The sequence below is a fragment of the Zea mays genome, chromosome 3, assembly GCF_902167145.1.
Source record: "Zea mays cultivar B73 chromosome 3, Zm-B73-REFERENCE-NAM-5.0, whole genome shotgun sequence".
NCBI classification, from domain to species: Eukaryota; Viridiplantae; Streptophyta; class Magnoliopsida; order Poales; family Poaceae; genus Zea; species Zea mays.
The window spans coordinates 33,468,861-33,480,791 of record NC_050098.1 but is presented as its reverse complement, the minus strand read 5'-3'; the positions used below and the strand labels follow the sequence as shown (position 1 = coordinate 33,480,791).

Genomic DNA, 11,931 nt, shown 5'->3' with positions numbered 1-11,931 from the left:
ATGTCGGCCGCCATTGTCGTTGTCGCGTGGCGGTGGAAGGAGTATCATGTCGTAGCTGCCGTCGAAGGACATGAACTCAAGACTCCCGAAACGGAGCACCGTCCCGGGCCGGAGAGGTTGCTGGAGACTGCCCATCTGGAGCTTGACGGGAAGCTGTTCGTCAGCACGCAGCAGGCCCCTACCTGGCGCGCCAACTGTCGGCGTTTCGAGACCGGGGGGTCCCCAAGCCGACGAGTGAGTGTGCTGCGTGCCCCAGCCCAGATGGGTCGAGCGCGTGGGCGAGCGCGAAGGGGGGAGAGGCGAGGTGGCCGGAGACGGGCGTGAGAGAGGTGGAGATCCCGCGGCCTTCGTGTTTGTCCCGCGCCCAGGTCGGGTGCGCTTGCAGTAGGGGGGTTACAAGCGTCCACGCAGGTGAGGGAAGCGAGCGGCCCCAAGAGAGCGCCTGTCTCGTCCTCGTCCCCGCGCGGCCAACCTTCTCTAAGAAGGCCCTGGTCCTTCCTTTTATAGTCGTAAGGAGAGGATCCAGGTGTACAATGGGGGGTGTAGCAGAGTGCTACGTGTCTAGCGGAGAGAGAGCTAGCGCCCTAGGTACATGCCAATGTGGCAGCCGGAGAGGTCTTGGCACCTTGCTGGCGTGATGTCGTGGCTGTCGGAGGAGCAACGGAGCCTGGCGGAGGGACAACTGTAGGAGCGGTCGAGTCCTTGCTGACGTCGCCTTGCTTCCGTAAGAGAGCTGAGAGCCGCCGTCGTCACAGAGCTTGTGGGGCGCCATCATTGTCCATCTGGCGGAGCTAGCCAGATGGGACGCCAGTCTTGTTCTCTGTGACCCGAGTCGACTCGGGGTAGGATGATGATGGCGCTTCCTGTTGACGTGGCGGGCCGGTGCCCTAGGTCGGGCGACGTGGGGGTTCCCCCGAAGCCGAGGTCGAGTCTGTCTTCCGTGGCCGAGGTCGAGCCCGAGCCCCCGGGTCGGGCGAGGCGGAGATCGTTCGGCCGAGGCCAGGGCGGAGTCCGAGCCCTGGGGTCGGGTGAGGCGGAGTTTCGTCGTCTTCTGGGGCTGAGCCCGAGTCCGAGCCCTGGGTCGGGCGGAGCGGAGTTCGCCGTCTTCCGGGTCTTAGCCCGAGTCCGAGCCCTGGGGTCGGGCGGAGCGGAGTTCGCCGTCTTCCGGGGCTTAGCCCGAGTCCGAGCCCTGGGGTCGGGCGGAGCGGAGTTCGCCGTCTTCCGGGTCTTAGCCCGAGTCCGAGCCCTGGGGTCGGGCGGAGCGGAGTTCGCCGTCTTCCGGGTCTTAGCCCGAGTCCGAGCCCTGGGTCGGGCGGAGCGGAGTTTCCTATGGTGCCATCGGCAAGGCCTGACTGCCTGTCAGACTCACTCTGTCGAGTGGCACTGCAGTCGGAGTGGCGCAGGCGGCGCTGTCCTTCTGTCAGACTGGTCAGTGGAGCGGCGGAGTGACGACGGTCACTTCGGCTCTGCCGGGGGGCGCGCGTCAGGATGAAGGTGTCAGGCCACCTTTGCGTTAAATGCTCCTGCAACTTGGTCAGTTGGTGCGGCGATTTAGTCAGGGTTGCTTCTGAGCGAAGCCAAGGCCTCGGGCAAGCCGGTGGTGTGTCCGCCGTTAAAAGGGGGGCCTCGGGCGAGACGGAAGTCTCTCGAGGTCGGCTGCCCTTGGCCGAGGCTAGGCTCGGGCGAAGCGTGATCGAGTCACTCGTGTGGACTGATCCCTGACTTAATCGTACCCATCAGGCCTTTGCAGCTTTATGCTGATGGGGGTTACCAGCTGAGAATTAGGCGTCTTGAGGGTACCCCTAATTATGGTCCCCGACAGGCACGACGACAATCTATGGTGCCCAGGCTTCCATTACGGCCTAGCTCCGTCTCTGGTTTGATTGTCTATTATAAGTATTAATTATAGTCAAATTATTAAATTAGTTGTAAAACAAAAGTCTAAACGATGAGACAAATTTATTAAACCTAATTAATCTATAATAAGCAAATGTTTGTTGTAACATCACATGAGAGAATCATGAACTACTTAGATTTAGTAGGTTCATCTTACCGTTTAGTTCTCATATATATAATTAGTTTGTAAGACTATATTTAATACTTTTAACGAGTATCAAACATCTAATACGGGAACCAAATATGACCTTAAAAGTTATAGAATAATTGGATTTATATTATTAAAAGATTACAAATTTAGATATATATATCATGGACTCTATATGTCATTGACTCATATAAACACTACATGCAAGTGAGATAGCAATGATATATATTTAAAGTTGTAAACTTTTAATGGTATAAATCCAAATTTCCCTAAGTTATTGGTAACTCTTTTACATGTGCACGATCAATCGGGTGCTTTTAGCCGAGCAAGTTTAATGAAGGATCCTCAGAGTTGCTAATTCGCGGCGTTTCCCAAGGGGTTACCCTCGAAGCGGTTGATCCTGAAGTGGCCGAGCTCGACACCGGCCTCCGTCGCTGTGCTCTCCTTGCCATACATGGCCATCTCGGCCAGGATCCTCCCCACCGCCGGCGCCATCTTGAACCCATGCCCTGAAAATCCAGCCCCGACCACGACGTCTTTCCCGAACTCGCCGCCAAGGAAGTCGATGACGAAGTCTTTGTCTGGTGTCATGGAGTACATGCACGACAGTCGGGAGACCGGCCCGCCGGCGGTGTCCACGTGATCGGGCAGGAACTCCTCGATCCACCGGGCGACCCGCTCTGCCACGCCACCGCCACCGTCGGCCCAGTCGCGAGCGTCGGGGTCGCACGGCGGGCCACCGTCGTAGTTGATCTTAATCAGGCCCGGCAGCTCCAGCGACGGCGTGCTGTACACGTGCGGGTCGCCGTAGCTGGAGAAGGTCGGGAAACCGGATTCCGCCGCGAGCTCCCGCTCGTGGCCGGGCTTGATGCGCCAGTACAGGACCATCGTGTGCAGCGGCTGGATGGGGAGTTCCAGGCCGGCGATGGACCTGACCATCTTGCTCGCCCACGCGCCTACCGTCACCACGCACTTGGCGCCGCGGAACTCGGCGCCGGTGCTCGTCGTCACCACGACACCTCCCTCCTCCAGCGCCTTCCTGACTCCAAGGACCTCCGTCTTGTCCCTGACCACGACGCCCTTCCTGACGGCGAGCGCCTGGAACATGGCCACCGCCTTGGTCGCGTTCAGGACGCCGCCGCCGCGCTCGCTCACCGCGGCCACCCACCCGTCGGGGACCCGGAACGCCCCGCCCCATCTCCGCGTCAGGTCTGCCTCCTCCGCGCCGGCGCTCCTGACGGCGGCGAGCAGAGAGGCGTTGCTGCGCGGGCCCAAGGAGAGCTGCGGCGCCGGGGTTAGCACGCTGTAGCCCGACTCGGCCTCGGCCTCGGCCCAGAGGCGGCGCGCGAGGCGGACCATCGGCGGGTACTGCGCCTTGGGGTAGGCGTCGCGGATGGTGCGGGACTCGCCGTGCGAGGAGCCGAGGTGGTGTAGCAGGTCGAAGCGCTCCAGAAGCAGGACCCGCGCGCCGCGGGACGCGGCCGCGTGCGCCGTGCAGCTGCCCATGATGCCGGCGCCCACGACGATGACGTCGAAGTTGAAACGGTGGCCGGCGGCAGTGGCTGCGGCCTCGGGGCCAGCGTTCGAGGCGGCCATGGCGCGACGAGTTGGATCAGTGGTTGACTCACGGCGAAGTGGCAGCTGGCAAGGCGAGCGTTCTGTCAATAGCTGTGGCTGCAAGAGGGATTTATAGGCGAGCCTGCGACAATAATACCCCTGCAGTTGCAGGGTTGAACTGGTTGGTTGTCTTGTTGCCGTGGGGATTAGTTTTTTCCTTTTAATTTCTTTTCCTGATGGTCTGATTCATATACCTCATGTTTGGTTACCTGCCTGAGATCAATCAGGCTCTTCACATGCATTGACCAGACCTCATCCTGTGTTTGCTTATCTGTACGGAACAAACAGAGCCTGGATGTGCTGGTGCAATCATAGCCAAATTATACATCTTTTCTTGCATCCATAGAGACGCGATCTAAGCGCGTATCCAACCAGTCAGGCTGCAACGAGCCAGGCGCTAGACGCTCGTACAACCAATCACATGGTAGAACTCGAGCATCTCCAACAGGATTACACGAAGCTCTAAGATAGAACCTAAAAATTGAAACAAGACCGCATTTAAAATATTTAGGGTCTTGAAAAAGTTTTTATCTCAACAGTTAGGTCTTAAATAATACTATTTAGAAAATAAATTATATTATTAAAAAATAAATAGTTATAGATTAAAAAGAAACGAGGATAGGGATCGAATATATCGGATCCTATATTTAGGATTTGAGACCCTACAATGGCTAGATGAATTTTAATGTAATAGGACCATTGTTGGATAGCGTTCTATGGTCTAAAACCTTATATTTTAAAATACATCTTTGTTAATTAGGACCTCTCTTAGAGATGCTCTATGATTTTCAATGTGAATGGTTTGGAAATGCAAAATCTGAACTACTCCTTCTGTCCTAATTTATAATTCATTTAACTTTTTTATACTAAGTTTGATCGACTCGTCTTATTCATTTAAAAAAAATTTAAAGGTAACTTATATCATATGTTAAACGATATCACATTAAAGTCTAACGATTACGGACCAGATAACTTAGTAAAAAAGTCAAACAAATTATAAATTGATTGAAGGTAGTATATAGGTGTCGTTTGGTTTTCACGAAATGTAACGTAAATGGCATGATAATGATTTTTACTCGAATATCAGTGATAATAAGTTTAAATAAGTCAATATCACTTTCTAGTGTGGCATATGATTACGTTGGACTTGAACAAACATGATTTATCGTTATTAGTTACTTATCACATTATAAATATGTGAACCAAACAACACCATAGCTCTTTATCATGACAAAGAAAAAATTAACATGGTAAACTTATCGCCATCCCAATCATCGCGGCCCAATGACGTGAGCGCATCTTTATATATAGCTTGGATGTAAAAGATAGGAAGCTTCCAAATGGGTTGGTTCGAACTTTTAAATGGCAAATTCGGGTTATCGCTTTGAAGCAATTGAAAAAGAAAAAGTTTCCATCCATAAAATCAGTTTTCTGTATGAGATGTGAGCAACTGAAAACGTCATTTGTTCTTTAATTTAAAGGCATTCATCAATCATGACTTTGACCGTAACATAAGGATATGTTTGATTGAACATGGGATGGAAGAGACGACCATGTTTGCGAGCTGAACACCGGAACAATTTTCTGTGGTGGCGTGATTTTAAAAAATCGTGGAGACGTGTCGTCGCCTCCATCTTATCCTATTTTAACCTCAAACCAAACATATTATAAATAATCAAGAATCGTAAAGGATAAGGTGGTTGCCTTTGTTTGCTTTGTAGATGAAGTTAGTATCGCGCCAACCTTATTACTGTCCGAGCTGGGGAGCCACTAACCGTCTCTCTTGTACTCATTTGCATAATCAATTCATGAGGCAAAGACGAAGTCTAATCGAAAACACATGGAGAAATTGGCACTGTTTAGTTAGAGGGATTAATGGTTAGTCCCTAGTTTTTAGTCTTATTTAGTTTTTTTATCAAACTGAAGGATTAAAGTAGAGACTAATTGATTTTAGTATCTAGTCTCTCAAATGAGTGCTAAGGGCATGTACAACTCTATTAATTGAGGTGGTTTCTTTAGGGTCTCTGGGGTTAACTGAAAAAAAATCAAGAAACAAACTCTTCACGAGGAGTCCATCTGTTCACGGCTTTCTATATATATTGTCTCTTAACTGCATTAATATGCTAGTGGCTCAGTGTTGTATGATACATTTTCTTAGAAAACCGAGCAAGTAGCTCTAGGTTATACATGCTCTAAAGGGGACTAAAACATTTTTTTCTCGCCGGTAGCCCTCCTGCTTGTTATTGGTTGCCTACAATGAGATGGTGTCGTTCACATGAATTAAGGCTACGACTGGTTTGAGGGACTAATAAATCAGTCCCTCTATTTTAGTCTCATTTAGTTCCGAAATATTTAAATTGTGGAAATAAAACTGAGACTAAACTGTTTTAGTACTAGTCGCTTAAGGGGTGACTAAAAAGAACTAAACCATATTAGTTCCACCTTTTGTCCCTTATTTATTTCAGTTGCACTAATGGTGAAAGAATGTTAAGGGGCATTTTAGTTTTCTTAGTTATTTAATGCGTTCTAAATACTTTTAGTCCCTGCAACCAAACATGGCAGGGACTAAACTTTCACTTGATTAAACTTTAGTCCCTAGACTAAAGGAACCAAATAGGCCCTAAGACAAGGGATATTTTAGTCTTTGTATACTATAATTAATGTGTTCAGAATCTGTTTAGTCCCTATAAGAGCATTTCCAATAATGCCTCAAATTGGTGCCTCAAATTGAAATATGGGGCTCTATGCAGAAAAAAACTACTCCAACAGTGTCTCATTTTATAAAATTTGGTCAAAAAATTATAGGGCATCATCTCAAGTGCCTCAAATATATTACACCGTAGTGTGTTGCTCTATAATCTAGATTTGAGGTTTTACTGTTGGATCGAGATATTTTATTGGTGCCCTAAATTCTATAAAATATACTTAATTTTAAATTATTGGGTATTTTTATAGGCCACGTTGTTGGAGATGCTCTAACCAAATAGGGATAGGAACTAAACTTTAGTCTAGAACTAATTGAACTAAGGGTGGCCTAAAAATAAAGTCACTTTTATCGGCACATGCGCGTAGATACTCATGTAACCAAACGTGTCCTAAAATAAGATAAAATAATATCATTTTTACTATAGTATTGTTTAGCATAAAATATATTTTAATTTTGATTTTGAAATTTTCAGTTTTTTTGAAAATTTTGATAAGACAAGCTGGTCGAATTTGGCCTAAAAACTCAAACGAATTATAAATTGGGACGAAGGGAGTAGCAGGAGTAGCATTTGAGGTCCAAGTTCGCCTCGTTACGAAGTTAGAATCTCGAAGGTACGAGGAAGTAACCAGTGCTTTGTTCATTAGCTGGTTAGATGGAACAGATTAGGACGACACTATAGTCAGAACTGCACCAGATGAATGATGCAAATTAGACACATGATTGTACTGTCGTTCAAGCACTTGACACCGGCTGGTAATTAAGTACTCTATTGATGTATTGCATGCTTAAGTCACTGCTTACGAGATGATCAGATGTAGACACTTTATTTATTTATTTTCCCAGAAAGATACTAAGGTCTCAAACGAAGTATACATGCATATTAGAACTAGTTTGAAGACTCAAATTCCTTTAAGAGTTAGAGAGGACTAATGTGCAAATGAACTAATTGTCCCTTTAATCTTCAAGGAGATTTAAGTTTTCAAACTAATCTTTAATGTATGATTGGTTGGTTGTACAGAGAATGGTGGTGGAATGCAAGTTCTCCCTGATTGTGTGTTTGGAAGTCCGAAAGAGTCACTTTGCTTTTTTAGTTCCATAGTGAAAATAAAATGGAGTGGCTCCATTTTTTTTGTTCCAGGGTGAGGCAGAATAGAAGAGGATGAGGATGCTAGTGACAAAAACGAAGAAAGGAGCACTCAAATTGGATCGTTTTTGGGAAACCCAGAGATGCAACATATTAGAAGAATATTACACTTTTAGAGTGTTTTGGTTTCATCTGAAATCAAACCAAATATGATATTTCATCCGTTCTTTTTATTTGTCACGTTTTAGTTCAAAAATAAGCTAACATATGGCAAATATTCAAGAATGGAGATAGTATATGCCAAACCCGATGGCTCGGACACTACCTAATTCGTGTTTGATTATTTCTTTCATCAGTTGCTCTTCAGCTAGTCAGTGTTGTAGAATGCAACTCATCAAGTTTGAAAAATTGGAGCCTGGTGTTGGGGGTATGCTTCGTCGCCGAAGATCCTGTAAGAAGAAACACCTTCGGCAGATCCTCTAAAAAGCAGTGCCGAAGCTATCACCCATAAAGCTTCGGCATAGTGACATGTCTCAAGACGAAGGAGTGAACCGACTTAAAGATGAAATGACCAATCGACCCGTGATAGCTTGTATTATGATTGTAAGCATTTGTAAAGGGCATGAATGTAATTTCTCATAGGCTACGACCCGTGATATCACTTGCACGCAACACTTGGATCGTTGCCTTCTGTCAAGACGAAGGTATAAATGTGATTAAATGTCATGTTTTAATATTTAAGTTTGTATGATAAAATATGTGAATAAGTTTAAGTGTTTTGATATATTATTTTTTCATGTTTCATATTTTATATATTTTATCTTTCATTATTTCATAACTTTAATCACGAAGGTATGACCTTCGTGATCTTTGTTCACGACCTTCGTCCGAAGATCATTATACCCTTGGAGAGATAATGCTTCAATGGACGAAGGGCATTAACATTTAACATTTTATGTTGCCTTGTTCTTAATTCGAAGCATTTGAGAACAAGTTCCCAACATTGACCCCCACCTCAGGTGAACTCACTTCCACTTTTTGAGCTGATGGCTTCGTTTAACAACCAAGCTGAAGCTGCTTCGGCTACGAAGCTGGTACTCCCGATAACAGGCGGTTCATGCTCAGAGCCGGCCAACAAGAAGCAAAAGAAGGAGGCCCAGAGAAGGGTACAACATGTTGGGGTGCAGGGACCCTTCATCAAGTCAAAATGGTCTCACATCCCAATTACCTTCTCCCAAGAGGACCTTTAGCTCAAGGATTACCCTCACAACGATGCTATGGTCATATCTTGTGTCATCAAAGGATTTCTAGTCCACAATGTTCTGGTTGATACAGGCAGTGCCGCGGATATCATATTTGCTAAAGCCTTCAGACAGATGCAAGAACAAGAGGATAAGATCCATGATGCTACACACCCTCTCTTTGGTTTCGGAGGAAGGCAGATTGTAGCACTTGGCAAGATCACAATGCCAGTGACCTTCGGATTTGTCCACAATACAAGAACTGAACATGTTGTGTTTGATATTGTTGACATGGAATATCCCTACAATGCGATCATTGGTCGTGGAACACTCAACGCATTCGAAGCAATTCTTCATCCAGCATATCTATGCATGAAGATACCTTCGGACCAAGGGCCTATTGCTATTCATGGAAGTCAGGAAGCTGGCAGAAAGGCTGAAGGAAATTGGACAGACTCAAAAGCAATTCACAATATAGATGGAGCCAAAGCTTGTGAACAGTATAAGTACAGAAGAGAGAAGGCTGCTTCGGCTGATCAGCCGAAGCCCATGCTTCTATGTGAAGACATTGCAGAGCAGAAGGTATTGTTGGGGTCTCAATTATCTGAAGAGCAAGAGAAAACCTTGATAAGGTTTTTATTCAACAACAAAGATGTTTTTGCATGGTCAGCCAATGATCTCTGTGGTGTCAACAGGGATGTCATTGAACATTCCCTCAATGTCGATCCATCCTTCCGACCCAGGAAACAAAAGCTTCGGAAAATGTCTGACGATAAGGCCGAAGGTGCTCGGAACGAAGTAAAAAGACTTCTTAGTGCTGGTGTCATCAGAGAAGTGAAATACCCAGAATGGCTCGCCAACACTGTTATGGTGAAGAAGGCCAATTGTAAATGGAGAATGTGCATTGATTTTACTGATCTGAACAAGGCTTGTCCAAAGGATGAGTTTCCATTACCAAGAATAGATTCTCTAGTAGATGCAGCAGCTTCGTCAGAGCTCATGAGTCTGCTAGATTGTTATTCAGGCTACCACCAAATCTAGATGAAGAAGGAAGATGAACCAAAGACCAGCTTCATAACCCCCAGTGGTACATATTGCTATCTTCGGGTGCCTGAGGGGCTCAAGAATGCTGGAGGAAACTTCAGCAGGATGACAGCCAAGGTCCTTCACTCTCAAATAGGCAGAAATGTGCTAACATATGTTGATGACATTATAGTGAAGAGCACGAAGCAAGAAAATCACATTACCGATCTGAAGGAAACATTTGCTAATTTTAGGCAAGCTGGCCTGAAATTAAATCCAGAAAAATGTGTCTTCGGAGTGAAGAAGGGAAAGTTCCTTGGCTGTCTAGTTTCAACGAAGGGGATCGAAGCCAACCCAAGCAAGATCGAAGCTATCCTTCGAATGGAGACGCCACGCACAAAGAAGGGGGCCCAACGGTTGACAGGAAGACTGGCATCTTTGAATCGATTTATATCTAGATCAGCAAAAAGAAATTTACCATTCTTTGAAGTACTAAAGTCAGCTGAAGTTTTTCAATGGGGCTCAACTCAACAGAAAGCTTTCGAGGAGCTGAAGCAATATCTGATCGATTTAACAACATTAACTCCACCCGTGCTAGGGGCTCCATTGCTGTTGTATGTGGCAGCTTCGCATTCTGCAGTAAGTGCGACACTTGTACAAGAGAAGCTCGAAGGACAAGCTAAAAAGCAAGTCCCAGTATACTTTGTCTCCGAAGTTTTGAGTTTATCAAAGAAAAACTATACAGTATTGGAGAAGGTGTTGTATGTTGTGTTAATGGCGTCCAGGAAGCTTCGACATTATTTTCAAGCATATCACATAATTGTTCCTTCATCACAACCCCTGAAGGATATCATGAGGAATAGAGAAGCTACTGGAAGGATTGGAAAATGGGCCGTGGAGCTTAATGAATTCACTATTGATTACGTGCACAGATCTTCAATTCAATCTCAAGCGCTAGCAGATTTCATCGCTGATTGGACGCCAGGGGCTCACGAAGAGGGAACAAGAAAAGATGCCGAAGCTTGGACAGTGTTTTGCGATGGTTCTTGGGGAGCCTTCGGTGCAAGAGCAGCTGCGGTCCTAGTGGCACCTTCATAAGTCAAAACATGTTATGCAGTCAAACTGGATTTCAGTTGCACAAATAATATTGCTGAGTACGAAGCACTTCTATTGGGGCTTCGGAAACTAAGGGCAATGGGAATAAGAAGGGCTATCCTGAAGACTGATTCTCAAGTTATTGCTGGCCATGTGAATAAAAGCAGCAAGGCACGAGATCTGAAGCTTGAAAAATATCTGGATGCAGTTCGAAGGTTGGAAGCTTCCTTCGAAGGTTTTTCTGTCAGCGGCTCAGGGGCTCCCCCTACCCTTCGAAGTATTTTTTGAAACAATAAAAGCACCTTCAGTTGAGCTCATGGAGAGAGCAGTGCTTACTATTTCTCCAGTACACAGTGAAGACTGGAGAACTGAAATAATATCTTTCCTCCAAGGCAATTGTCTTTCAAGTGACGAAGCTTATAACAAGAGAATGGAGGCAAGAACAAGACCATATGTGATAATAGAGGGGGAATTGTATAAACATGGAGTTTGTTCACCACTCCTTAAGTGTTTATCAAGAACTGAAGGTATGGAATTAATGAAAGAGATACATGCAGGTCTGTGTGGATCTCACAATGGATCTAGGCCCTTGTTGGGAAAAGTTTTCGACAAGGATTTTATTGGCCGAAGGCAGCTTCGGATGCAGCAGAATTAGTCCAAAAATGCGAAGACTGTCAAAAATGTGCAAGAGACCAGAAGCAACCTTCATCTCTCACTCAATTAATATAGCCCACTTGGCCGTTGCAAAGGTGGGGCCTCGATTTGCTAGGCCCACTTCCACCAGCACAAGGAAATCTAAAATATGTTGTGGTGGCGGTAGAGTATTTTTCCAAGTGGATTGAGGCGAAGCCTTTAGCCACAATAACCTCGGTCACTGTCCAGAAGTTCTTCTGGCAAAACATTGTTTGTCACTTCGGAATGCCGAAGGCTATTACTATAGACAACGGAACACAATTTGATGCCAAAGCTTTTAAGGAATTCTATGAACAAATTGGCACGAAGATTCATTTTGCATCGATCAGACATCCGGAGTCAAATGGACTTGTTGAAAGAGCCAATGGCATTATAATGACGGGAATAATGAAGTTAATCTTCAATCAGCCCAGAGGAAAGTGGCCAG

General features: G+C 45.9%; 1 protein-coding gene across 1 annotated transcript; it reads right to left on the bottom strand.

The window, feature by feature from the left end:
- Positions 1-2,270: 2,270 nt before the first annotated feature.
- LOC100283154 (sarcosine oxidase) lies at positions 2,271-3,704 on the bottom strand. Its single transcript, NM_001156056.2, has one exon. It carries the CDS (start codon positions 3,638-3,640, stop codon positions 2,399-2,401), a length of 1,242 nt encoding a protein of 413 aa, NP_001149528.2. The 5' UTR covers positions 3,641-3,704; the 3' UTR covers positions 2,271-2,398.
- Between the last annotated feature and the right edge of the window lie 8,227 nt (positions 3,705-11,931).

Excerpts from the sequence above, each read along its gene's own strand:
- LOC100283154 (NM_001156056.2), bottom strand. The coding sequence starts at position 3,640 with ATGGCCGCCTCGAACGCTGGCCCCGAGGCCGCAGCCACTGCCGCCGGC.